At 44.4% G+C, this 27,097-nt stretch overlaps 1 protein-coding gene across 1 annotated transcript in view; it reads left to right on the top strand.

The window, feature by feature from the left end:
- Positions 1–27,097, top strand: part of Lrmda (leucine rich melanocyte differentiation associated) — a 1,023,325-nt gene that overhangs the window by 557,965 nt on the left and 438,263 nt on the right. Inside the window, exons 3-5 of the mRNA XM_055606258.1 lie at positions 6,846–6,972; positions 13,179–13,318; positions 24,796–24,913. Coding sequence (XP_055462233.1) covers positions 6,846–6,972; positions 13,179–13,318; positions 24,796–24,913 — 385 coding nt within the window. The remainder of the gene's footprint in view (positions 1–6,845; positions 6,973–13,178; positions 13,319–24,795; positions 24,914–27,097) is intronic.

Below are 27,097 nucleotides of genomic sequence, written 5' to 3'. Positions count from 1 at the left end.
AAGAAAAGAAAAGAAAAGAAAAGAAAAGAAAAGAAAAGAAAAGAAAAAAGGAATGGAGGGGACCAAAATGTCTAGAATCTGCTTCCACTGCAGTTGGAGCCACTAGTTGGTGTTCTTTAGGGATGTCCTTTGTTTCTGATCTCTGAGACAGGGTCTCATGTAGTCCAGGCTTGCTGCAAACTCATTACATATCCAAGGAAGGCAAGCTTTTTCTTTAATCCTCCTGCTTCCACCTCCTAAGGGTTTGTGTTACAGCTGTGGGCCACCATGCCCAGCTCAATTTGAATCATTTGTGACTGTGCCTAGAGCTACTTTTTACCTGACCCTTTGTCTTCCTGCTACAAGGATATCATTAAAAGTTTCTTCAAAGCCACTTGACTCTGAATACACTAGTACCCTCTTCATTCCATGTCAAGTGTCTTCTGAGAAGCTGATGTCACAAAATTTTTCCTCCATGCACACTAATTGTGTGAGAATGCATGAAATTCTGTGTTCTTGATAAGGCCCTCTCAGTCAGCAAATGATTTCAACTAGCTTATTAGAATTAGTGCAATTTAAAATGGTTGTATGAATAAATAAAATATCAAGGCTGTAAAACTTGAGAATGATGTTAGAAACCAGATGGTAGAGATAACAACTTACTACCTTTTAGTAGGTGGGTCCCTCAGAACTTAGCGCTCTGCTTCCAGGTAGCAAGAGCAAAGAGGCTAACATGGCTGGATATCAGATAAACTATCCACTGTGTCCTAAGGCACGCAAACATCGTTTCCTCAGAGGGAGAGGACCAGAATTCCAGATAGGTAAATGTGTAAACTAGAAATTCAAAGATTAGAGCATCTATCTTCTTCTCCTTTCAAGTACCAGAAAGTAAATGCCCTATTTCTGGGATTCTGGCCCGTATTCATCTCCATCATTTTTAGGTACCATATGTGAGAGATACCTTAGAATTCTTAGATGCCGAGCACAGCTTTCAGATCCAGCTAGCTGTATTGGTCTCCTTTCCTGGTCTCGCCTTTGGATCGCTATTACCAGTAATGAGTTGTACTTTATGCATTTTAGGAGTTATCTGTCATGAAGGATGTTACCCAGGACTCCAGGCTTGATTTTGACCCCATTTCCTGTACTGCCATTTGCTGTTAATATTCCTTATGTATTATGTAGCATAGTCTCTTCTACCTCCTGTTTTTTACAGATACATCATATAGGAATTGATTTCCGTTATTACGTGTGTGTGTGTGTGTGTGTGTGTGTGTGCAGCTTTGTGACCTTAATGACACAAAAACATAGAACAAATTATAGAGCCAAAAATATAGGGTAATAAATGATGACATATACTTTATTAAACATAGTAGTCTATCACCTATCTATCTATCATCAATCATCTCTATTTATTACCTATATGTCAATCCATACATCTATGCAATAATTTAAATAGGATATGATGGGAGAGTCATATGGCAGTTAGAACACCCCTCTCAGGCCTAGGTGACATGCTGGTGCTGGGTCCCTTTATTTGACCAGTCAAGTCACATCACCGTTTTCAATTTATTGTTTTTTCTTCACTCCCCAGGGGTAAGCTTTGTACTATCTGTACTGTCCTTGTAGCTTTGGCCACGGTCTCTGTGGGAAGTTTTTTTTAGACTCCTCTAAGAGCATGCCAAATGTGCAAATAAAATAGGATCAAATTGCTATTTCTGCACGCAGAGGTATCATATAGACCCTTTAACCACCACACCGACCAATTAGAGCAGACACTGGCCCGTGGTAGCCCGTGCTGGCCCCATGCTGTGGTGGCTCGATATCAATGACCTAGTTGCTAAATTATAAACATTATTAAGGTCAGTGGAGGGATAGATCTGAGAGGGGCCAGATAATAGGGAGGATCTCAGAGGTGAGTCTGTTTACCAGGCGGTGAGGAAGCATTCAGGTCCCTCCCCCCACACACACCAGGCTTGGTATACTAGCACAGACTTTTTACTCTTTCTATTCCTAAACACCTCTCCCCACTGCTCAAGACAGGGGTTCACATGGGGACTGGCCTCTCGCCACTGGCGGCAGCCCTGGCTACCTCTCTGCCTGTTCACTGAGCTTCTCTCCGTTACTCTATTATACTGGCAGCTCCAGGCTGAGCCTGCTCAGCTTGGGAGCTGAGTCTGTATCCTCTATGGACTTGATGGCTATCCAGGTGAGTGAAAGCCACACCAGCATTCCTCCTTAAGCCGCAGGCCAGGCAGGCTGAGTTCTAGAAACCTGTGGTAAACCCCTTAAGGTAGGGAACCGGCCTGTGTGGTCAGTTTGGGACATGAAAGCCAGGTCCTTGGCATATCCACAGCCCCTCCTCTCCGCCTTGTGAATGCAGTTTTGAGTGTAGTGATGAGTATGTTGCAGGAACAGGTAAGGCTGTGAGTGAGGTGTTGCTTTCTTGGTTGAGTTGAGAATATCGCAATTTTGGCCCTGTATAAAACCAAAGAAACAGGTGCTCCTCACGTAGATGTAGATCCATGGTGAGCTCTTCCTATCATGCACTGCCCTTTCCATGCCAGGCACAAATGTCACTACTGCTTTAGACTGAGGCTGAGGGAAGAGAGACCCAACGCTTGGCAAAACCTGTAAGCTGACAAGTCACCAGGCGCTTATGCAAGTGATCCCTGGTGATGTTCATGGTGCCATGCTCGGCTGGTTACTTGCTGGCAAGGGGCAGCGGGGGTGGGGGGGGGGTGGGGAGTGGGTATCCCAGAGGTGCATCAGAGACCTTCCACTCCAATGTTTCCCCTGCCTTCAAATCCTCGTCTTTCTTATTACCATTTTTAAAAGTAATCAGTTTTCAGGGAAAGGATGAGGAGGCTGAGTTGGCTTTCACCCAGGAACTAAGGAGGTCAGAAAGGTGCTGCCATGCCCACAGCCCTGTGTCAGCCTCCAGGCCACTGGCCTAGCCTAGGCAGCAGAGGGCTGCCTCTTTAGCACCACTGTTTCTATAAGCTAATGAGGGCAGTGTGTGAGCCACGGGCAACGATGGTGGGATATTAGCTGTGACAGGAAGCTTGATCATAATTATCTTAACGAGGATAGGGTTAATTACAGTGGAAACTTAAAAGTTCCCCCTGTCTGATTCCTCTGGAGCCAAATGCACTGTGATGTTTTGTCATTTTGATGTGACTTTGAAAAAGGTGCTAGGACCCTTCCCAGGCTCGCCTCAAGCTTCTGAAAGAACCCAGGAAACAAGGTGCCCAAGATGGTAGCTATAGGTGTGGCCATGCCAGCTTCCCTCTCTAGTACAGAAAGATGGAGGCAGCCTGCAAGCTGATGCTGATGAAATTTGCAGAGCAAACCACCTGCTTCAAAGTGGTCCCTCCTGGGTCCTGTCCAGGAGTTCCTGGGTCCTACAGAGTGAGTGCCTCCATATCTCTCCACTGGTTTCTCCCAGGAGTGAGAACCCAGGACGCCCTCCAGCTTTCATCCCACACCTCTCAGGCCCTGCAGCTGCCACCCAGCACACAGCCCTGGAGCGACAGTCAGCGCTCCGTCAGGCCCTCGCTTTAGGAGGTGCCCTTTGCAGTTTGTCCGTTGTTATCATCTTCCCTGTAAGCTACATTGCCATTCCAAGGGAAGGAAGCACCGTGCCTGAACTTTTACTCTTTTTTGTCAACGCTGTCATTTTATACAACAGTGAATATCTACCTGCAGGGATCTGGTAGAGAGGGGTTGTGGCAAGAAACAGCTTCTTCCCGACCATTTCTTTTTGGGAAGACAACAACAATAATGGTAACTGAAAAAAATTTTTTCAGAGTGAAAAGTGAAGCCCTTTTCCACTGCCTGTGTGCTGGCTTCTAATATGTCATTGCAACTCCATAAATTCTTCTTCCTGATGACTCTCCTTCATGGTGTTCTGAGCCTCCTGCCTCCGGTCCCTGAATTTAGTTAAACACATCCTCAAATGTACCCACACCAATGGTGAAAACAAGACTTTATTCATCAGCCCCCTCCCGTGTTACACAGATCTCCTTTTACTGAGCACTAGCAACATTTGAGGGGGGGAAGAAAAGGAATCTGGAAACCAGGCAAGAAACAGGAAGTTTGGGAGGAAGGGCTCTTTCTGAGGTCTCCCATATGGAGCTCTGATATACTGGCCTGTACTGTGGAGCAGCCTTGGTTGGGGGCAGTGCCCTTGTGGCGCAAGGGCTGCCGCACTTAATGCTGTGTCATTTCATTTTATGCTTCCTCAGAAGTGGTCAGGGAAGGAGGCTTTCTTCTGCTTGTCAGTTGCCAGTTCTTTGATGAGTGTCATGATAAAAAAAAATACAATATTTGTATAACAACTCGGAACAGTGCGTATTTGAACGTTGCCTTTGACCAGGGCCCATCTGATGTTGCCTCACAAAGAACTTAGTAGCTGCTCGGAAGGCTTCCTGAAGAAGGGGGCAGCTCCACTCCCTGTGTGGCAAGCAGGGACCTAGCCCTGAAGCAGTTGTGGTAAGTGAGCCTGGTTCACTGAGTCCAGTGGAGAAAGGGACTCAGAGCTCTTTGGGTTGAGATCTTGACTTTGTATTCAGTCTCTAATTCCCCAGAAACCTACCAACTAGGCCTAGTGGCGCATGTGACTCCAATACTGTGAAGATCTCAGCAGGAGGATTAGAATTTTAAAGATCACATGAGTTTGAGGCCAGCCTGGAATATATGGTAGCCAGCTTCAAACAAACAAACAAACAAACAAACAAAGAAACAAACAAACAAACCAGGGACTTCAGAGAACCCAAAGAAACCTGTACACCGGATTTATCCATCTGCCCACCCCCTAGGCCTCCTCTGCTCTCTCAGTCTTTACTCCGGCCCCTAGGTCACAGTTTCTGGGACAAGCTAATGAATGGCCCAAGGAGGCAGCACTGACTGGGAATATAGTTGTCCCCTCAGTCTTCCTGAGATCCTCCCAGCTAGGAGACACACAGAGACAGTACGCATTCAGTATACCTCAGTTCAAGGTGCAAGGAGGTGGAAGAACCAAGACAAAGCCACATAGCCTGCTCCTAAACCCAGTGACCTAGGGTGACCCTAAACAAAAGCGCACAGTTTCAGGGGTTTGTTTTCTTTCTCTGTGTGTGTCTCTCTCTCTGTCTGTCTCTGTCTGTCTCTCTCTGTCTCTCTGTCTCTCTGTCTCTCTTTCTCTCTCTCTCTCTGTGTGTGTGTGTGTGTGTATTTTGGCCCAGGCAGCAGGTCGCACTGACCTCAAAGCCCTTATGCTCTGGGTGCTACAGCCAGAGTGGGAGCACATGAAGATCTGTTAGACACAGGACATACAGTTGGGAGCAAGCCCTGAGCTCAGTGGAACCTGGAGATTTAATGAGCATGTTTGCCTGCATCTCAGAGGAGCATCTTAAGGGGAGGACTCCCCACCTCCTCCCCCAACCCCTCCTTTGGAGGACCCTCTGTCAGAAAACCCACCAGGGAGCCATGGCACCTTGGGAGAGCTTTCAGGCTAAATCTCACCTCCGGAGGTGCACACAGAACATGCACACACACGATGACAGGGCTTTAGTATTGGTTCAATCAGTAAACGAAGAGCATGACATCCTGATCTGCCGCCGCGGCCATACTTACTTTACAGACTAGCCAACTGCTAGCCTGTGTCTTCTCTTCCTGGGCTCTGTGGCTCTGCCAGCTCCAGCCTGCACAAGCTCAGCAAAGCTCAGCACCACATCTTCCCGGGTGATAAAGCTGGGAGGAAGTGTTCCCGAAAGTTCTGGAGCCTTTGGCTCACCTTAATTAACATTTGTATGTGCCTGGGCAAGTCTGTGTGTACAACCAGCTCATGTTCCCCTCCTCTCCAAACACTCACAAAGTCCCTCAAGTGGAGAGCTAATTTCAGACTACAGAGGCAAACAAGGCCACCTTTCCTTTTGTGCAGTAGTTTTTGTTTTGTTTGTATTTTTTGTTTTGTTTTTTTGTCTTTGAACCTGACGCATAATCCTTAATGCCTTTTTTATTTACTGCCTAAAAATCTACATTGCTATCCCCTAGGCTGTGAAAAAAAAAATCCACATTCCATAAATTAAAACTTCAGACCAGGGGCTTTGAAGCAGAAATTCTCCCAGCTCCCTGTCCCCACACAAAACCAAAACCAAGTAAAAAGAAATAATGAAAGAAGAATAAGCTTTCTCTCTGCCTGGAGTGCTCATGTAATTCCTCCCTGTCAGGCAGCCATGGGGAGGCTAGGCAGGAGCAAATTAAGTGATTAGTAAAAAAAAAAAAAAAAAAAAAAAAGACCCCAAGGATGTGAGGAGCCCAAGGAAGTGGGGATATGAGGGAGAAACGTTGCCTGCCTTCCTGGCCGTTTCCCCTATGACTGCACAGAGGAGAATGGCTAAGAAATGATACTTGAAGTTATATTTATTATTGTAAGAGGGGTATGAGATTTCTAGGCAGGAATGATGGATGACAGCTTAAATTTGTGTCCAGGGAATGAAGGTGAACTGTGACAGAGTTATTTATCTTGGGAATGGAGGTTAGGGTCAGCCCAGGCTGGGTGCCTGAAGGCACAAGACATTGACAAATTTATCCTGCAGGCCGTATCTGAAGCCCTTTGTTTTGGATCCTGGCTTCTCAATAACTGACCCTCATCCTTCATGTTGGCAATTCATGAAGGATGCGGTGAGTGCCAGCGGGGGCCCCCTTCTCCCCCTCCGCCCCCACCCAGCTCCCTGCTACTAATTCTTGTCATTCACTCTGCTGACAGGCACCAAGCCCAAACTATTCCCAGTTCTGAAAGGGAAGGTTAAAATATTTATTTCGGCTCATAATGGCCTCTCTGATTTACTGCAGGATCTTTCCCCCCCTTGCCTTTGTCATTGCAGGTCACTGGAAGGACTGAGCGCGTTCGGGAGCCTGGAGGAGCTCATTCTAGACAGCAATCTGCTCGGGGACGACCTCGTGTTGCCACGGTTACCCCACTTGCACACCTTAACCCTCAACAAGAACCAGATATCCTTTTCTGGCGCCCAGGACATCAGGCCCCCGCAGCACCCCACTTGCTGCCCAGATCCACAGGGGTCCCATTCTGCCATCCCCACACCCTTCTCCGCAAAAATACCTGCAAAATGTCAAATGAGTTTTACGTGTCAGCTAAATTAAAGTATGTGAAATACAGTCAGTGGGCAGACAAAGCGTTCTGTCTTCTGGCACTCGGGACACTTCAGAGTAATTTATTATAGGTCATTCATAAATGAAATGCACCGTTATATCTTCCTGTTGCTCCATTTTAGTGTAGAGATCTAAGTTATGGCTGCGAGGAAATCTTTTTAATAGATAAAAATAGAGAAAGAAAATAATGTCACGGGTGCCTGGGAGGAAAAGCTGCTTCTCTTTGCGGGCGCTTGTGTGGGAGGGCGACCTCTGGTGGCAGGCCGTGGGTAATGCCGCTACGCTGACCTAGTCCTTGTAGGCTTCTGGAATGCTTTTGGTTCAGGCTAGGGGAACAATTTTGGAGATCAAGAAGGGAGAGAGAGCTGGGTGGAAAGAGAGATGTGAAGGGCAGGCTCTTCACTTCCCACGGATGCAGCTCTGGGAGTGATGACAGGCCTAGGAGAATCATGGTAGATTATGGCCTCCTTTGGGTAGGTGAGTATGTGCCCAGCCTGGGATGAGAATTAGTAAGTAACTGCCCTGGTTTCTATAATGAGAATAAGTCAGAAGGCTTCTCTAACAGCTCTAACAGAATAGGGTACATGGCACCTCCATCTGGCTTAGCCCGATGTCGGGATCTTTCCTGCACATAATCCTGCTTGGCAGAATTCACATCCACAGGTATTTGTGGGATGAACAACATATCCATTTTTACTAGTTTCTCACTGTACACTCTCGGGAATCATGCACTGTACCAGGAACTTTTAAGCACCCTGCTTCTTGTTCTTACCAGGTCTAATGAGGAGGGGTTTTCACATTTGCCTAGTCTTAGAAACTCTGAGGTTACGTATAAACTCCCAGTCAAACAAGGAAGGAACAAGATGAAGACCTGGATTCAAGCTCAGGCATTGTTCATACAGAGGGTCTTGGCTTGGGTTGTATCATTTTGTTCTTGGTTTTGCTACAGAGCCTTGGACTTGAAGCCTATTTGCCTTGACTTACTGATGTACTGATGTTAATCACTTGTTCCCATTCACACATGTTAAAAGTTAGAAAGAGAAAGAGAACCAACATCACCCCTCCTGGTTGTAAAGTAAAAGTAGATTCATATATGAAGTTCGGCGTGCATGCTTATATCAGCATGTGGGATGCTTTGCAAAACTCTTTATTAGCCCCCGTTGGTGCTTCAAGCCAGAAGTTAATATTTCCTTTATTCAGTAAAAATCATCTCAGCCAGCTCTTTCTGCTATGACAGAATACTGTTGACCAGGAAGCCACCAACAAGTATTCATCACTCATAGTCTGGAGGTGGCAAGTCTGAGAGCAGGATCCAGCATGAGAGGGACTTTGATGAGTCCTTTGCCTCTTCTTGCATTGGAGACAGAGCAGGAGGAGGGAGGATGAAGGCTGGAGAAGAGAAAATGTTCCTGTTTGTTCTTTTCCATAGATTAATCTATCCTATCATGTGCTCTACCTTTAGGACTTGATAACGTCTCAAAGGATTTGGAATTCAAACACTTGCATTGTGAGAGTGGGCATAAACAGTTAGTGATTCCCATATATGTTCCTTATGGCCATTCTTAGTGGACACTTCTGTAGAAATAGAGGAAGAGAATTTAGAAGTAAGCTCACAGTCTGTGTCATAATGAAATTTAGTGGAGTTTTCCTCATGAATCCTTTGGTCAACTAATTTCCGAGTGACTCTTAGGAAGCATGCAGTATTCTGTGTACTCTGTGTCTTCCTTGGCTGTCTCGGTGATTTGCTGGACCATCTGGGCAACTGATCAAGGAGAGAGGGATTATTAGACTAAACTGTAGACTATGTCATTCCTCCCTTGGGCCTCAGCCCATGTCTGTGTGCCATGCCACAGGATATTACACTCCACTGACTTAGTTTCCTTTGTCATCTTGGTCCTATTTAGCTGTGTGGCCTGGTACAAGTCACCTTCTAGGAGCCCTTTTTTTTTTGCTTTCAGAGACATAAGTTGTATAAGGTGGTGGGGTCCAGGGTGCTGGGAGATTGACTCTGTCTTTTGTCAAGTCCTTTTCCTATTCTGTGCCTTAACTTCCTTGAGCTGCAGTGGTAATGGTAAGAGAGTAAGGGGAATAGCCTTGGAAGTCGCCATGTTACTGAAAATCCTATTATATAACTATGATTTTGTAGATAATTTTGTTATCAATGGATACATACCACAAAGTATTGTTCCACTCAGGTTGTCATGTGATTTCTTTTCTCTCTCTCTCTCTCTCTTTTTTTTTTCCTTCATCTACTGGTACCATGACAATAGTCAGCTTCCCCATCCATTTCATCTGGAAGTTGCAGTCTGAAAGGTAGCCAAAGGTAGACACAATGTATGCCATCCTCTTAGCCTAGCACACTGACCCTACCTCTTCCAGTTAAGACTCCCTCCTTGTGAAAATGCCTCAGTCCTGCGCTAGTAGTGGGATGGGTATTGCTGATGCTATCCAATGAAATACCTCAGATACAGGCTCTGTCAGCTAGCTCACGTAGTGTAATGACTCACTCCACAAAGCAACAAATGCTCTATGCACTTCAATTCTGTGTGAATCAGGGCACAGCAGGATGGTTCTTCTGATGGCCTTATTTTGTGTCACTCAGACAGGCATTTTTTTCTTTTTCTTTTTCTTACCAGTGCTAGATAATCTAAAATAACCTCATTTTTATGTATGCAACTAGTGCTGGCTATTGGCTCAACTGCCTGTCTCTAATGGGCTGCCATACTACATGAAAGGATGAGTCTAGGACCCAAGCCCTGATGTTGCATGTGCTTGTCAAGTCCTACTTGTGTTATTGGAAGCTACATACCAACTGCAGAAGAAATGTGGGAGGTGACACAGGCGTGCAGACATAGAAGAGCTCATTTCTATAGCTCTCTACTCCACCAGTCTGGCGTCTCTATGGCATCTTATTTCATTTTCACAATAAAGTATCTTATTGGCTCTCTCACACACCAATCATACACATACTCTTCCTGGATTGTCCACCAGCAGCACTGAGGTCTTCTGTATTGATCTCAGTCATTTGATCTTGGAATATTCAACCCCAAGTAGGGGACTGACTGAAACATTTGGAAAGTATAGACCTTTGCACAATGTAATGATCATTTTCAGTCTTCCCTTTCGGGAAAACGTGGGCTTTATTTGGAATTAGACGTGAATTTCTTTCTCGGCATTTGTACGCATACGTGTGCTCCAGGTGTGGCAGTGCAAACGGAGAGACAGTGCTGCGTGAGATACAGCGGGGCTATGGCAAGGAGGTGGGGTACTGCAGCACACACCTGCACCTCACGCCTACACAAACATCATGTGCTCATGTGTGTTTGTGTGTGGGCCAGGCGCAGGTCCTCTGGGGCTGGAATTGTGGGTGGTTGTGAGCTGCCCTAAGTGTGTGCTGGGAACTGCACTCCCATGTTTTGTAAGAGCAGCCAGCCAGTTCTCTAGCCCCTGTACTTCACTTTTAACAGCAGTTTCTTATCATCTTGAAAGAGTGTGTTTTCTTTTTTTCAGGCCCTTGGTTTCTTATATAATACATGCTCCAGAGTTTTCCTGAGTAGAATAAGCAGTGTGATCTATGGGAAGCCGCTGTGTTAACACCCAAGACTCTTGCTGCTCCCTGGTACATTTAACTAAAATTTCTTGGTCCATTTAGATAAAACCACAGTGCTTTGAAAGCATAAGCCTAAACTGAAATATCCAAGACAGACAGCACAGCTGGATGACAGTGTCTGATCTTCCCCCGAAACACATTAAACTCTTCATTTTTCAGTCTTTTAATTTCACCCTTTGTACTAGAAATTGAGTCATTTTTCTCCCTGGAAATGACTTAGACTTGAATATAGTCTCTGTCATTTACTGGCTGTGTGACTCTTAACCTCACTTTTCTTAGTTATTTTTTTCTTGGCATGATAATATTTCTGATACATATGTGCATGCAGGGGTGCAAATATATGATCCACTTAACATTCAAAAGTCATTAGGGGAGATTTTCCCAGTGGTGCTAAAGCTGCTCCCTAACCTGGATATGAGCCCAAAGGTGGTGATGTTCTACTCTTAGCTGGGAAGCCACCCTGGCTTATGTGCAACAGGACCTGCACCCCAGAAGTCTCTTCTCCTCCATCTTCTCTATACTTGTAAGAAAGATATCAGTTTGATCTTGCTCTCTCCACACAGAATCACTCTTGGCAAGCCTCACCATGACAGCTGGGCTCCACAAGGGCAACTTCCTGTAGACACGGGAAAAAAAAAAACCTGAATACCCAGTCAATGGAGAAGGCTTGATGAAGGCAAGCAGGTGCATCTGAGAGTCTAGCTCGGGAGAGTTGACACCGTGACAGGGAGCTTGAAGAAAACGTGCCCTTCCAGTCATCTCCCAATTCATCTCTGCTGCCATGGTCTTCATTAGTTGGAGACCACAGACTTGCATCCATTCATTGTCCTGACTTAATTTTTTATACAACAAGTTCTATCTCAGCTCACTTTCAGGCAGGACAGGACTGTGTTTGTTCTTGTTGACCCAGGAGACAGAGAAGTCAATTAAAATGCAGAACATGTTGCAGGAAGTTCCAGGGCTTCTTGTCTGTGGATAACTACTTAGCTCACTCCGATTTGTCATTTAGTAGGTGGTTGGGAAGGTTTAGAAAAATGGAGTTTCCACTAGACTAAATACCCCACGTGAGACAGACTCCTGGAGATGCACTGGCTTCATTGATGGAGATAGCTGAAACATCTTGGAGCCTGAAAGTACTTTGCCCAAAGTGTCCATGACCAGGATATCTAATGGCATCTACCTCTCCAAAGAAAGACCCAGTTTGTATGTAGTGTCAAGATTAGATAACCAAAAAGAGCCCTCTCAAAAAGACAGGTTCGAGAACTAAGGCATAACCTATGTATGGGAAGGCTCTTTATAGACTAGAGGTGTGGATCCCTGTCAGAGCGCCTGCCTAGCAGGGATAAGACCTTGATTGGATCCCTAACAAAACTAAGAAGAGCATAAGGAGAATGAGTGTGAGAATGAAAACGAGTGTTCAATTGGAATAAAAATACATAAAGCAAATTTTAAAAATTAAGTTGACAAGAACCACAACTGTTAAAATAACTAGAAAGGACACAAATCTTCTTTTATCCTTGATATGCCTATTTTAAAAACCTTATTTTCTACAAATTCCCTTACAGTTACATTGCATAATAACATTTTTGATGTTTTCTATAGAGAGCGTAGAATGACAGTTCCATCTTTTAGCATGACTGACTGAAAACTGAGTTTTGGTTTTAGGAGTTGAGACATATTTATGTTATGATTTAGCTAGGTGTCTTCTAAAGGTCCACACACTGAAGGCATAGTCCCCAAAGCAACGCCTCTGGAAGTTGACGGAACACCAAGACAATGTGAGATGAAATAACTCCTTTCTCTCACTCTTTTTTGTTTTAGAACTAAATTGAATTTTATTTTATATTAATTACAGTTTATTTACTTTGTAACCCAGCTGTAGACCCCTCTCTCATTCCCTCCCAATCCCAACATCTCTCCCTCATCTCCACCCTGCCCCTCTCTAAGTCCACAATAGAGGAGGACCTCCTCCCCTTCCATCTGACCCCAGTTTATCAGGTCTTATCAGGACTGGCTGCAATGTCCTTCTCTGTGGCCTAGCAAGGCTGCTCCTCCCTCAGGGGGTTGAGGGGAGGTCAAAGAGCCAGCACTGAGTTCATGTCAGAGTCAGCCCCTGTTCCCCTTACTAAGGAACTCACTTGGATACTGAGCTACCATGGGCTATGTCTGAGCAGGGGTTCTAGGTTATACCAATACATGGTCCTTAGTTGGAGAATTAGTCTCATAAAAGACCCCTGTGCTCTGATATATTTGGTCCTTGTGGAGCTCCTGTCCTCTCCAGGTCTTACTAACTCCCCCTTCTTTCATATGATTGCTTTGTCAGGTATTTTGTCATAGAGAGACAGAACTGACTCCCATAGCTTGGCCTGTTACTTGTGGCTCCTACTACTTGGTAAGCTTCTCATCATCTTTGAAGAAGATCCTTAACCTTTGACACATTACTGATTTGGAACACCTCCTTGATCACCTGACAAAAGTGACACCAGCCCTAGAGTACCTCAGCCTGCTGGGAAATGTGGCATGTCCCAATGAGCTGGTCAGTTTGGAGAAGGACGAGGAAGACTATAAGAGGTACAGGTGAGTATTCGTATAAGAGATACAGGTGAGTATTGGCATGGTGGCAGAAAGAAAACAGAGAATCTGGGGCATATGGAATACTGTGTACAAAAAACATTGGTAAGTGTCCACGGACTTCTCATTACGCTATTAAAGTGTTGTCTTTTAGAAACAGAGTCTATGTTCTTCCTCTGTCAGGTTCATAGAAGGCAAAAAAGGATATGGCTAGTTGAGATCCTGGGCCAAGAAATGTTTCTCATCATGGGCTAACTCATATACACTTTAGGTTTTGCAGTTCTGTGGATTCTGTCATGACTAATGAACCCTGATGTCAAAGTGTCTCTTATAAAAGAGTGTTGTCCTTAATACCCTACTCAAATCAACAGAGGGGAGAAGGGGAGAAAGTATGCAGCTGGGGCTCTTGGGACGTAGCTCCGGGAGGGTTGGGGAAAGAAGATAATGGGCTGAGAGGATCTTGTCCTCCTGGAGTTTATTTAAAACTCTGACGACCTACAAAGAAATGTAGTAGGGATAATTATTGTGTATCAGGCTAATACTGTAAGACATACTGACCATTATTATAGATTTGTAAGAAAATAAAATTCCTATCACACAGACATAAACAACATAAAGCAGAGACTCAGTTGTATTTCTATAAAGAAGAATTTTGTGAATTCAGCTTTATTTCTAAGTTTTATTATTAATTTTGTAGAGCTTTTAGGCTATTCTTATATTGACTCAAATTAGAACCCCACTTGAAAAAATATACTCACAAAGGTCTTTCTCCATTTGGAATATTTTCAACCATGGTGTGACATTATTGATTGGGGTATGACTTCTGATAGGAGAAAAACAGTTGCCAGCCAGCCAGAGCAAGCTGCTAATTACTCACATTGAATCGTTTAATTGCTTAGAAGTGAAATGACTTCGGGAACATTCTTTTTCAACTTTGAATCATGAAATTGTCTGATCCATGGTGTGTAAAGGTGTCACTTTAAGCGTAGTACCTCCTTGTACCAACATTGTTGGAATAACATTTTTATTTTCATTATACTTATCAGTGCATGCTAATTGTCCCACTAATGAGATTCACTGTGATCTTTTCATATCACAATATATATTGCTCTTTGGTAGTATTAAACTCTCACAACTAGCTCTGGGCCCAACAATCTCCCTGCTTCTTCTGATCCACTTATCTTTCCTCAGTGATACCTCTTTTTTTTGGTTTAATTCTAGTTTCCATGCATAAGACCAAGCATGTGACCCCTATTTTGCTCTGTGTGATGAGCTTTTGCATTATGTAATGATGTATGCATTTTCTTACAGACAACATGAATTTGTTCTCCTCTGTGGCTTGAAAATATTCCATTGTATGTAAAAATGTTATCCTTTCATTTGTTGGTAGGCACCTGGGTATCATCCATATCTTGGCTAATGTAAGCACAAATTTAAAAAGCATTTTGGAAGGCCAAGTCCAAAAGAGTTTATTTCATACACATATTTCATAAACCAAACATTGTTTGAGAATTTCCTTTTGACTTTTTCTTCATATTTTTGCTTCATTTAAAACACACATGTAACTTTTATATATGTATGAATATGCATGTGTATTACCTATATATGTATATGCTCACCCATTCACACTTGTCCATTTATTCATTCATGCAACCAAATATAATATATGAGTACAAATGTAGATAAGTTGTTTGTTTGCTTCTTAGAATGAGAAAGAGAAGGGGGAAGGAGGAAAAGAGGGCTGGAGAGATGGAGAGAGGGAGAGAGGAAGAGAGGGAGGGAGGGGAGGGATGACTGAATGGGATGAAATTTCCATTTCCACCTTGTTCTGTTTGGTATCAGATATAGAGCTTAGAGAGGTGCAAAGGGAAGAGAAAAGCAAATAGTTCATTGTTGATTCTGTAACTGGTCAGATTGACAAAGAATAGAAAGATTCACCAGATAAGCAGGAAGATTAGAAAACCTAATATGGAGTTTGGTTTTGCCAGACAGATTTTTAAAGCAGGGGTGACTGTCTAGGCCGGTGGTCCTTAAGTGACTGAGTTAACTGAAAGTCGTGACTCGTTTGGCAGCAGGTCCATGCTTGGACTTCCTATCTCACCCTGTTATGTGTCCTGTCATGCATCTTCCCCTCGCTACTGTGGCCATGTCCATACTGAGAAGAGTAAGGGTAGAGTCCTTGTTCCTTGAAGCCTAATGCAGACCTGAGGTCATGTTGGGCATGGGGAGGCTAGGCTGGGGAAGTTTGGAATTATCCTTTTTACTTAGGTATCGGATCCAGATAGCAAGCAGCAACTACCATTCAGACTCAATCCAAGTCACAGTTGTGGGTCATGGTTCTTGTAGTAGGTTTGTTTCTATAGGAACAGTCCTCCCTGTGGATCTACCTGGGCAGTCCCCCAAGCATGTCCTCCTATCCCGGTCTGTGTGGCTGGCAGGATGTGAGAGATGGGCTGAGAAGGCTGTTTGTTAGTGTATTTATGACAATGTTGCCAGGAGAGACTGGATTCTAGAGCTTGCAAGCAGCCCAAATCACATCTAGCCACAATTGCCTTTGAAAACCTGTAAGTCATCCACACAGTGACTGCCAGGTCCTCACATTTGAAGGGAAGGCAGCCGCCAGGAACAACAGAGACGTTCAACGTGCCCCTGCCCAGTTACAAGTTCACTACGTCACCCCGTGAAATGCTGGAGCAGTTCTCTAGCGTGCTTACATCTTTTCTTCATTTTTTATTGGTGACTTTGTAAGCCTTCACCCCGCATTTGGTAGAGAGAGATGTGGGCACAGTGCGTCTTGGCAGCCCTGCTTTCTTTATCCTGGTTGGTGATACATTTACCCCTGAGAAATTTTAGGGCTTCACAACATGACTTTTGAATTCAGAGTTATTGTGGCATATGCATTTATGTAAGAGAGCACAACTGCTTGCCCCACGTTGGGTAAACTATGTTCCTGCCCCTTCATTTACAAAGCAGGAAGTCTACTTTCTCTGTGGCTGTTACCTAGGCCATCATAGTGGAGACTCTATGTAAATTTATGTGACAATTTTGCTAGGAAGTGGCTTAAGCAATGAATGATATTTCTACAGTTTACTGTTTTTCACTTTAAGTATGTTTTCTGACAATACTTCTTCTATTAATCATTTAGGCAACAGTAGGAGCCTTTCAGGATGCAGTCAGAAGCAAGAACCTATGGTTCATTTAGTGCTATTGAGAAAATTTTCTATTGATTGGCATCCTCTGTGGTCATGTGATGTAATATTTATGTCACCCACCATACATCAAAACAAGTGTGTCTGTTATTTGGTTTCTCTGGGAGATGTGGATTTCAAAGAGTTCAGTTCGGTGTTAGTTTGTGTTGTGGCCCAGTCACCAGACTTGGAGTGGGAAGTGGCTGGGTTTATGTACACTGTGTCCTGTGTCCCTCTTCCTCCCCTTTCCCTGGTGCCTCTGGCTTCCTCATTTACTTGTATGTGCCCTGTGGATTTTCTTGGCAGACATCCCCACAGTAAAATAGACTCATTAAATTTCTCTGTGAACACAGACACACTGCTGAGTGGTTGGACAGAGCCCTGGACCTGCTGTGGTAGGAGCAGAACCATGTCCAGGGTTCCCTTTGCCATTTGCCAATGCTCATGGCCGCCTTATCACAGGGCCTTGAACCCAGTTCTGCTGTTCTGCCAGTGGCTATGAATTTGGGCCTTTTGCAGATTTCGATACCATCCAAAATCAAAATAGTAAGTCAGGGGTGGGAAGCCAAGGTGGTCAGAATGGGTCATCCTTTGTCTTTCCTGGCGATTCTTTTGAGGGAATAGGAGATAGACAATTTCTCAGGTCTCAGGCAGAGAGAGAGAGAGAGAGAGAGAGAGAGAGAGAGAGAGAACTATATAATAAATATGGTGAAATTCCAGGATGGGTGGCTTTTTCCTCATACTATTGACCTGAGAGAAAGGCCTGGCAGCTTTAAAATAAAAAGACTTTTTATCCCCCTACCACTGCACCCAGCCTATGGACAAGTCCAAGGCCAGACCAGGATGTGTTTACCCCAGAGGTGAGGCCCTGTCAGCTTCTCTGCCTTTGTTAAACTGATCAACCCTAAACTGGGGAGAAAGATTTTCCCTTACAGACCCTTAAATCTTCAGCCCACAGGAAGAGTCAGAACTTTGGTTTCCAGGTTCCCTCTCTGCTTTACAGAGGGTTTTTTCTATGTGTGCCTGCTATATGGGTGTGTTTCCTCACCTCAATAAAAGCCTTCCCTCAACCACTGATTCTGTCTGCTCCTGTTCTCTGTGTTCAAGATTTCTCTGCTGCTACCTGTTTTGCTCCAGATATCTCCTGCCTTCTAATTCTTTACCTGAGAGAGAGAGAGAAAAAAAAAAAAAAACCATCAAGACCCCTAGATGCTAACACTTCCTTGTTTTTTTCTTCAGGAAGAATGATGGCTGAAAGTCAACAAAGAATAAATGCTGAACGTCACCTTTCAAATAATAACCTGGGCTCTCAGGCTTGAGGCTGTTCTTTTGTGGCTTAGCTCTGTTGTGCATTTTCTTTCAATTTCTTTCCCTTCAGGCTGTGATTACTACCCCCACCCACACAACCCCTGCCCCAGTAGGTCCCTCTGTATTCCTTAAAACTTTAAATAATTTAAAATATGATGCCCTTTCTTTGTTCTCTGGTAGGCAGCAGTCCTGGGGCCTGCCCAGTGTCTGTAGCACTCCACCAAAGGAAGGTGGGAGGGACCCTCCGGTGGTGTCTGGGGCCACCTTGGCCTGCCACCCAAGGCTGTTTCCCACTAAATAGGAGCTGTAAAACCTGTGGCTTATATAAGCCAGCTAGCATTCCCCCAGCTAATCTGCAATCTGGGCTTTGATGATCACAAGAAAGCAAAGGTCATGACCCAGCGATCAAAGCGACAGAAGCCCACACAGTAATTGCTGGTTACCCTCCATACAGGCCCTTAGACTGTCCTGTGGGTGTATCATTTGCACGGAGACTTCAAACATGCTGCCAGGGAACTGCGAGCCAAATCAGCTGGCCTTTGCCAGTTGTCAGGCCAAATCATTAATGCTACAGGTGAGCTCACCTCAGCTTATTAGAGTGAGGTCATTGTTGTCTCTCAGAGCATCTGCAGCTGTCCCACTCACTGTTGTTTATCATTCCTTAGTCTTCATTGGTGTTTTCTGGCCATCTCTCTCTCTCTCTGGAGGTAGGAGGAGGTGGTTATGCAAGGCAATTGGGTGAAACTGGTCAAGGAGGAGCCCTTTGGATGCATTTGTTGTCAATCATCTTTGAGCACAGAGAATCCAAGAAAATTAGTACTTGGAGGAGGCTGAGGCCCATTCTCATGGCTCAGAAGGGCAAGCTCAAGCCTGAGCCCTCTGCGCTACACTGAAAGCTCCTTCCTCCAACCTTACATCATGATTACCTCTCTCCCTTTAGATACCCCCTCAATCTCCAAGAGCTTTAGTCTCTCAAAGAAGCTGTGTGTAAGCTGTTGCTGTTTTCTCTTAGTAATCGCACACCTTAGCAGTTGATCAGTGCTATTGACTAGCATGAGATAACCAGTATTATTAAACAACGTTGATGGAATCTAGTCGACAGCAAAGAATTATGTTGCTTTGTTGGCATTCTTGCCCTTTCTGTTAAGCTTTGTTGGGGATTGAGGACAGTGAAAGGATCATCTATGGCTGCCTTCAAGGCACCAGGTAAAGCATCGGTAACTTGTACTCTATGCCTACACTCCCGGTGTATGGGAGTAAGAAGGTGTCAGGAAATAACGAGAAGAAGCGTTGATCACCAGAAGTGGAACAGAGAAGCCACCCAGCACTCTAGATCCTGGCTCTCCTAGGAACCTATAAGAGTCTAGAACCATTTTGGTGAAAGAAATAGGGCTGCCAACACCACCAGCAGATGCTAGAGATCCATGGCGTTTGACTGTGGTTTATGTCATTACTGGGAAGCAGACAATTATTTTTGGAGGGAGGGGGGTAACCTGATAGGCAGGACAAGAGAATGCTTTCCTTTCTGTTTGACGCATAGGCAGAAAAAATACTAAGGCTATTGATGACAACCAAACAAGTTGATTTTCAACAACAACAAAAGGAGTTGTTCCTCCCTCCGTCTACATTTAGCTTTGTCCTTAAAGGGTACTTTAAGAAAATCTACCGTTTACAAGAGAGGGAACCTGACAGCATCTGGGTGGTAGCCTCTCATTTTCAGGAAGCCTGTCTCCACACAGAGACAAATGGATACATAAGCACCTTCGCAGAGCTCCCTGCTCTCCTGATGACCTCCCCTTCTGTAGCACAGCAAACAGGGGCCCTAAGGCCCACCATCTCTAGCCCAGGGGCTTCCTCCCAGCCACCTTGAGAAGGTCAGGAAAATTGGAGTTGCCCTCTCTAGCTGGGGACGTGAGAGACTTAACTTAGACTGATCTTCTCATTAAGCAGTGCCCTAGCTTAACAAGCAGTTTTATAAATCTGAAGCTGCCTCCGGGTGTCACAGGATTTATGGACAAGGGGGGGTCTGCCATAAAGTGGTTTATGATGGCTGCCTTCTGTGTTATTAGTAGCTGTCTCTTCCTTCAACCATTGCTGTTTGATAATAGCCTTAAAACACCCAGAATTACTTACCTGCAAGTCCCATTCCCGATAGCCCCTGTTGACAGTCTGAATAAGTTTACTGGCCTTTTGTTGTTCTTTTCCTTCAAAACAAACTGATTGAACCATCAATAGCTCCTGTGAGCTGACAGAGGGATGTCATCTGGACTAGCCTTTGTGATTGCAGGTTATCTGGGGGAGTTAACCTCCCTGCATTGTTAACTGAAATGTTTTATGTACTATGCAACTTTAGGATATGGCTGTGATAACCCCAGTAACTAAGTCATACATCACGGTAAAGAGATTTGGGTGCAACAAATAACCCCGGATTAAATTTACAAGGGTTGAATTGATATTGTAAAAGCCTTCATTCCGTGGCTTCGGGAATCTGCTCTTGTGTTTTTATGGCAAACTTGTATTACACTCAGGCTTGAAGCTGCAGCTTTTGACACTCTGACATGACCTAGAACAAAGGGAAATAGATCTCTCAAGACCAGCATGGGACAGGCAGGCAGGACGCCCACTGGCTTATCGCTTGGCAGGAATGCTGGAGCCTATTCTAAGTCACCAGGGGACAGGAAGACCTGGTAAATGTGACTGTTAGCTGGGCTCATGGAGCACAGGTGCTGGGGCAGGGCACTCTGTTCGCTGAACTGGGAAAGAGACTCTTGGCTGCCTCATTGCGCTCATAATTTCCCAACTATTAGTCCTTGTGGTGTTGTTTTCACTAGGACATTGGTTCTCAGCAGGATGGCAGCAGTGACAGCATCACCTGGGAACTTATTAGAAACATAAATTCCAGGCCTCAGTCCAGATTGCCTCAGTAAGGAGCTCTGGGGATGGGCTGGCATCTGCATCTGTGCTTTAACAAGTCTGCGGGTCGTGAGGATGCCTGCTCAAAGTCAGGAGCCACTGTACTAGAATCTAAACCTGCGCTAGAACGTAAAAAGCGTTGAGAGCAGAGGTCTTTCGCTGCATTTCCTCACCACAGGGCCTCACACTGCTCCTTTCAGGTAGTAGCTCCTCACTCATTACTCACCGAATAGTAACTAAATGGAAAAAAAAATAATAATGACACTCCCAAAAAGGCAATGGATTATAGAAGACAAGTTCCCCACAGTGTAGTCATTCTGACAGGGATGGTGATAGTTGTTTTTAAAAAGTTTGACCATTAATTTTTGTTTATGTGCCTGTGTGTATGTGTGATTACAAATGTGTAGGCGCTCGCTGAGGTGAGAGGAGAGTGTCAGACCCCCAGGAGCCCCAGTTAGTTATCGGAGCTTCCTGTCATGGATGCTGGTGATTGAGCTTAAGTCTTCTGGAAAAGCACAAACTGCCCACAACTACAGAGTTATTTCTCTAGCTCCATTTAAAACAAAATAAAATCATTTTTTATTAGTGTGTGTGTATAGATGTGTATATGATACGTGTTAGAGGTACGTGCTTACTACAGAGCATATGTGGAAGTCAGAGGACGACTCTCTTCCTACTGCGAACCACAGGTTCAAACTCAAACTCACCAACATCTTACAGACCCCTGGAGAAGATGTTCAAGAGAGTCATTTGTGCCCTCCCCTTTGGCTCGCATCAGTCTCTGGACTCCAAGAAATTGGACTTTCCTTAGGAATCTCATGCTAGAGGAAGAAAAAGCCTAGAAGCTTGGTGCCAAGCATAGGGGAAGCCTGTCTCCCTGGAAGAGATTCAGAGCTTGTCAGCCCATATTGCTGGAGATACCTGAGCTGCGACAGTAGTGACAGATCCCTCCTTCAATCAGGACTGCTTGGCTATGTATACCTCTGGCCCTCTGGTTACAACTAACATCCTCTTAAGGACCATGAAAATGGACCTGGGGGTGGGGGGTCATTGGACCTCCTTGTTCCTTTTCCCAATGTTTCAGTTCCTACCTACACTGGGAAAAGGAACAATTCGTAGCTCCCTTTTCTGCTTCTCAGTATTAATTTGGCTCTTTAATTGGTCTTTCGGGTGGCCTGTCCTGGTTTGTTATCCAGCGGAGGTGCATACTCTGATCCTAACATACTGGGCAACTCTAGAGTCCCTCAGACCTCTCTGGGAACTTGTGGTGGCCCTTACGATTGAAATGAAGTCATTGGGAGTCTAGGGATGATTGGCAGACTCTGTCATAGGCTGTTTCTCTGACTCTAAGAAGAACGTCTCCAAACAGCAGCTCTTTGTCATCTAAAAATTTTTTAACTAGCTTAAAAGCCGGCACCTCTCCATCTTCCTTCTTTGATTTCAGAGCTGTGATCCAAAGCGAGGCGAAATGACAATGCACGGTCTGTTGTCACCATGCTTCCTGGCAGCCCTGGGAAGGCATCTTTCACTCCAGCATTAAACACTGGCTGATTTTCTAATCCCAATGTTGTCCTCACCTGAATATTCATCTTTCCCCACCCTACACTTAGTGGGTGTCTTTCCTCTTTCGAGCGTCACTCCTGACATACTGTTTCTGTCTGTGCATGTCTTTATTTGAAAGAATCTGTTGTCATCAAGACTTTGTCAGTATAAGCAGGAGATGGATGTTTTCTCTGACAGTCTGAGGCCGGTGGGAATTCTGCTAAAAGGTATGAAAGAACACTTGAGCCCTTTGCCTCATTTTAGATAAGATCAGAGGTGGTTGAGGGTGAGGTTAAGGAGAGGCTTTGGGAGAAAAGGAACACAGGTAATAAACTGAGAAGGGAGGGAAGGAGGAAGGAAAAGATGGGCAGGAGGGTGGATATTCCAGGACCTCTGGTCTTGGGGTGGACTATAAAGGAATTTGAGGGACCCACACAAACCTGATTGCCATAGTTCCATCCCAGGTACTTAGATGGTGCAGATCTGTAATCTCAGACACTTCTATGGGGAGATGCAAGGCAGAGACAGGAGGCCAAGAGCTCAAGGGCCAACTAACCTATAATACGAAGTACTGCAAAATCAAAAGAGAGACCCTACCTTAGGAAAGTGAAAGGAGAGAAATAGCCCTGGAATATTGGCCTTTGACCTATGTCCAAAGCCCAAGTGTTTGCTCAGTCCCATGAAATAATAAATGAATTCATAACTGAATTTATTGAAATTAATTGTAAAATAATTTTAATGTGTTTTGACTTTAAGAGTCCGGGGGCCCTTTGAAATGATTTGAAATCTTTCTGGTTTGTGAGTGATGGCCAGGTCTTATACCTAAATAAGCTTATAAAGGTAACTTGATGATATGAAGTTACCTTGTGGATGTGGGAGAAGGCTCTGGGAACCTGAGGCTCAAGCAGGGAGGGAGGCACAGAGCGTGCCTGAGTAGTGTCCACACTGATAAAATCTTGAGGGGGTTGCTTTTGAATTTGTTTCTTTGAAGCCTGTTTGAGATGGCATATTCCTCCTTTTCCCTTTAGTTCTCGGTTTTTCTCTGTTTTCTCATAACCACTCCATGGATAACTTAGCATCACTGATTTCTAGTTGGATACATAACAATACATATTCCTCCATTACAGTGAGAATCCCTTGAGAGTGGAGAGGTCTCTATCCCTATCCTGACACATAAGTGGGTACTCAAGAAATGTTTGTGTTGGCTAAATGAATGGACAGGCTATTGAATCCATTCTTGCTTTAGTTTCCAAGATATAATGAAGGTGAACCTTTGAGAAGGTTTTAGCTTAGATAAGGACATTCATTACTTTAACAACAAGGAAACAACTAGAAAATGGTTGTGTTGGACTGGATGCTGAGAGTGTATTCTAGAAGCATTTAGAATGAAAAAAGTAGTACAGGATAGATGTGAGAAGGAATGTTTTCTGAGATTAGGATTTGGAAGGTGAGAGAATTCTAAGGAGGTAGGCATAGAAAGTGATAGGGTTTTTTTTTTTTTTTTTTGGAAGGTTGTTCATTTCTCTCGACTTTGAATGTTCATCTCTTCTTCCAAAGTAGAAGAGGATCTAGATAACTGGTCATTCGATTGATAGAGAATATGGTCCTGATGGGAAGTAACTGAGTTGATGACTATTGCTGACAAGAAAGAAATGCAGTCCAGTGTCTATGTACTTCTACATTTATAAACATATACACTGGCCAAGTGCATCTTCTTGCCAATACTGTTTATACACATCTGTTGAAGGCTAATTCATCACACACATAGCCAGTGGCTTATCTGTGATGGTCTATAATGATCACAAATGATCTTTTGAAGGGAATAAAGGCCACTGGGTATTTAGGGATATTAAAAAAATAAACAAACCTAGAAACCACCTCTGCCTCCTATTTATCCTAGACAGAGATCATCTCCATGCTACATTTTGGAAATTACCCAAAAATGATGACAGAAAGTACTTAAGACTGCCTGAAGTCCTGAGTGAAGCATTTCTCAGCCACAAGCAGGCCTTACTTCTACCCCTAAGCCATCCAGCTTATTAGGGCTCATTTAAGGTTCTACCTGGGAAATCCTGGCCTCCAGCCTGAGCTCCAATTTGCATATCTATTGTATCAATGATGAGAATGATACAGATGCCTCCCAGAAACAGCAATTACATACATGGAATGTCTGATCAAGGTTTAGATTGGTCTTGCTGAGAACTTTCCATGTTGAAGCATGACCCATTTCCTAGAATGGAAGAAAGGGCTACATTGACAGGGTCCTACTGGCTAGCTGATTCTAATGAGGTATACATCTACCCTTGAGTGAAGTGTAATTGTCACTCAAGCTTTGTTTTGTGTGTAAAGTGCAACTCTTCAAATTTCCTCTGAGGGGGTTAAAACTGTTTTTGGGGGGGAGGAGGAAGAGAATGGCGAATATCTAAACCCTTAAAGTCTGATGGTATAGACACCCAAGGTTCAAACATATGACTCACATCCCTGAGGCTGCCACACCAGTCTTCCTGAGTTGTTTCTGCCTTTTTCTCCCAGGTACTTTGTTCTGCACAAGCTGCCCAATTTGAAGTTTCTGGATGCCCAAAAGGTCACCAGACAGGAACGAGAGGAAGCATTGGTCAGAGGGGCCTTCATGAAGGTGGTGAAACCTGCGGTGAGCTGCTACTGTCAAGTCTTCATATTGCATTTACATCTTACTTCACTGGCTTCTCTGCAAAGCATCTGTATATTTCAAAAATAGATGTGATCTCACACAGGATTCAGTCATAGATACAGGGCTTTCCAGTCATGAAGCTGATTGGGAATAATTTAGTTCTCCCTATCACTCAGACTAAGAAGACTCATCCATAACACGCTGTGGTGGTTTAATTGAGAACGACTCCCATAGGCTCATGTGTTTGAATATTGGCCTCCAGGTAGTGGAATTGTTTAGGAAGGATTGGGAGGTGTAGCCTTGTTGGAGGAATGTGCCACTGGGGATATGAGTTTCGTGGTTTCTAGTTATCTGTTTCTTTTGCCTTGGTCTTGTAGATCAGGATGTAGGCTCTCAGCTACTATTCCAGCACCATGCCTGCCTGCCTGCCTGCCTGCTGCTGGCATGCTCCCGGTCATGACGGTCATGGACTCACCCTCTGGAATGCTCAGCCTGCAGTAACTCTTTTTCTGCAAGTTGTCTTGGTTGTGGCATTTTATCATAGCAATAAAAAAGTAACTAAGACTCACTGAAACATGAATGAAGCTCAGTGAAGCTCAGCAGGTGAATTTCAGGCCTCCTCAATGTTTTCTTCTCAAGGGGGTGTGGAAATGAAAAAGAACACATTGAGAATTTTGTGTTTCTGGGGTAGATACAATCCCTCCTGGTTTTCAGAAGAGGTTCTTGTTTTTTGCTCCTAAACAGGGTTAATTTTCTTCTGTCAGAGATGAACCTCTTCAGTTTGCTGAGATACTCTTAGCACAGTATGCAGTGTTTTGGACAATCTGAATTGGGGCTGCTGTGGGCTCGCTACATACAGTTCATGAGAGTAGGTTTGGCATCTTGGATTCAGACACAAAGAAGTTTCAAGGATGTTTGCAAATAATCTCTCTGGGAGACATTTGGGCCCTTCTACAAAGTCTGAGCCTGGGAGTGGATTCAGTGACCCTGATGATGACCCCTTTCTAGAAACGTCATTACCCTGGAGCACTGTGCAGCTCCATAGTTACCACCCCTGAAATTGCAGCTATATGTTGAAAATGCTGGCACAGGAATCCTGAAGGTCTAGTTTGTCCTCACCCAGTGACTTATAGCCCTCTGTACATGCATTGGAAGTGATTAAGCGGGGAAGCAAAGCCAAAGAAAGCCAAAACAGAGCAGAACAATGAAACCTCTTCCATCAAGTTATGCTGTTGGCAGCAGACCTCAGGCCACTTTCTTTCCCTGAATCCATGAGGTGCAACTGATTTCCTGTTATGCTGAATGAAATTGCTAACAGTTGTGGAAATATATGATATGGAGGGTATAATTCTGGCAGATAAATGTATTGTTACCTGTTTCAGCATGTGGAGAATTAATTGAGTGATTCATTTCATAGCTATTAAAGTGTTAACAGTTCTCCTTATTGGAGCATAGGCCTGACACAGTGCACATGACTGCCTTTAGTTATTCCAGCTTTTGCCATTTTGTCTAAATGAAAGGATTTATCTCCTGGCTTCTTTTCTTTTTTTTCCTTCTTTTATTTTCTCACCTTTTTTAGGATTCCAGAGACAACCAGCATCACCAACCCCAGCCAAGCACAGCAGATGAAGTCTTTGTGGTACTCTGGGGTCAGATACTGGCCATCCTGCCTTTCCCACCTTCACACCTATACTGCACAGAGCAGATGTTTATTTATCTTGCCCTCATTTGCTTTGGGATTGAGAGCTGTAACATGGCCAATGGAAATCTGAGGAAGTACTGTCTATGCTGTATATATACTGGCATGCCGTGGTCTGTGTCCGACTCTCCTCCAGTGTTCCATGTCTTACAAACCTGTACACATGGAAGAATGGACCACTGACTCATCTTCAGAATGATGGAGTTCAGGTCCAGAGCCTTTCATGGAGCTGCCCAAGGTCACTTGATCAAGAATTCCTAAGCTGGAATTTTACCCTTATATCTGATATGGGGCCTGGCCTCTTCTCACTCTGCTGTTAGCCCTGGGAGAAAGAGAGAGAGAGAGAGAGAGAGAGAGAGAGAGAGAGAGAGAGAGATTTTCTCTGGGATGTCTTGGCACACTTGAAACTTCTCATGAGATCCTGAGTGAGGAAGACCAGTGTGTGTGTGTGTGTGTGTGTGTGTGTGTGTGTGTGTGTGTGTGTG

The sequence above is a fragment of the Psammomys obesus genome, unplaced genomic scaffold (genome assembly GCF_907164565.1).
Source record: "Psammomys obesus unplaced genomic scaffold, mPsaObe1.curated_primary_1811, whole genome shotgun sequence".
Lineage (NCBI taxonomy): Eukaryota > Metazoa > Chordata > Mammalia > Rodentia > Muridae > Psammomys > Psammomys obesus.
This window is presented reverse-complemented; position numbering and strand designations above follow the sequence as displayed.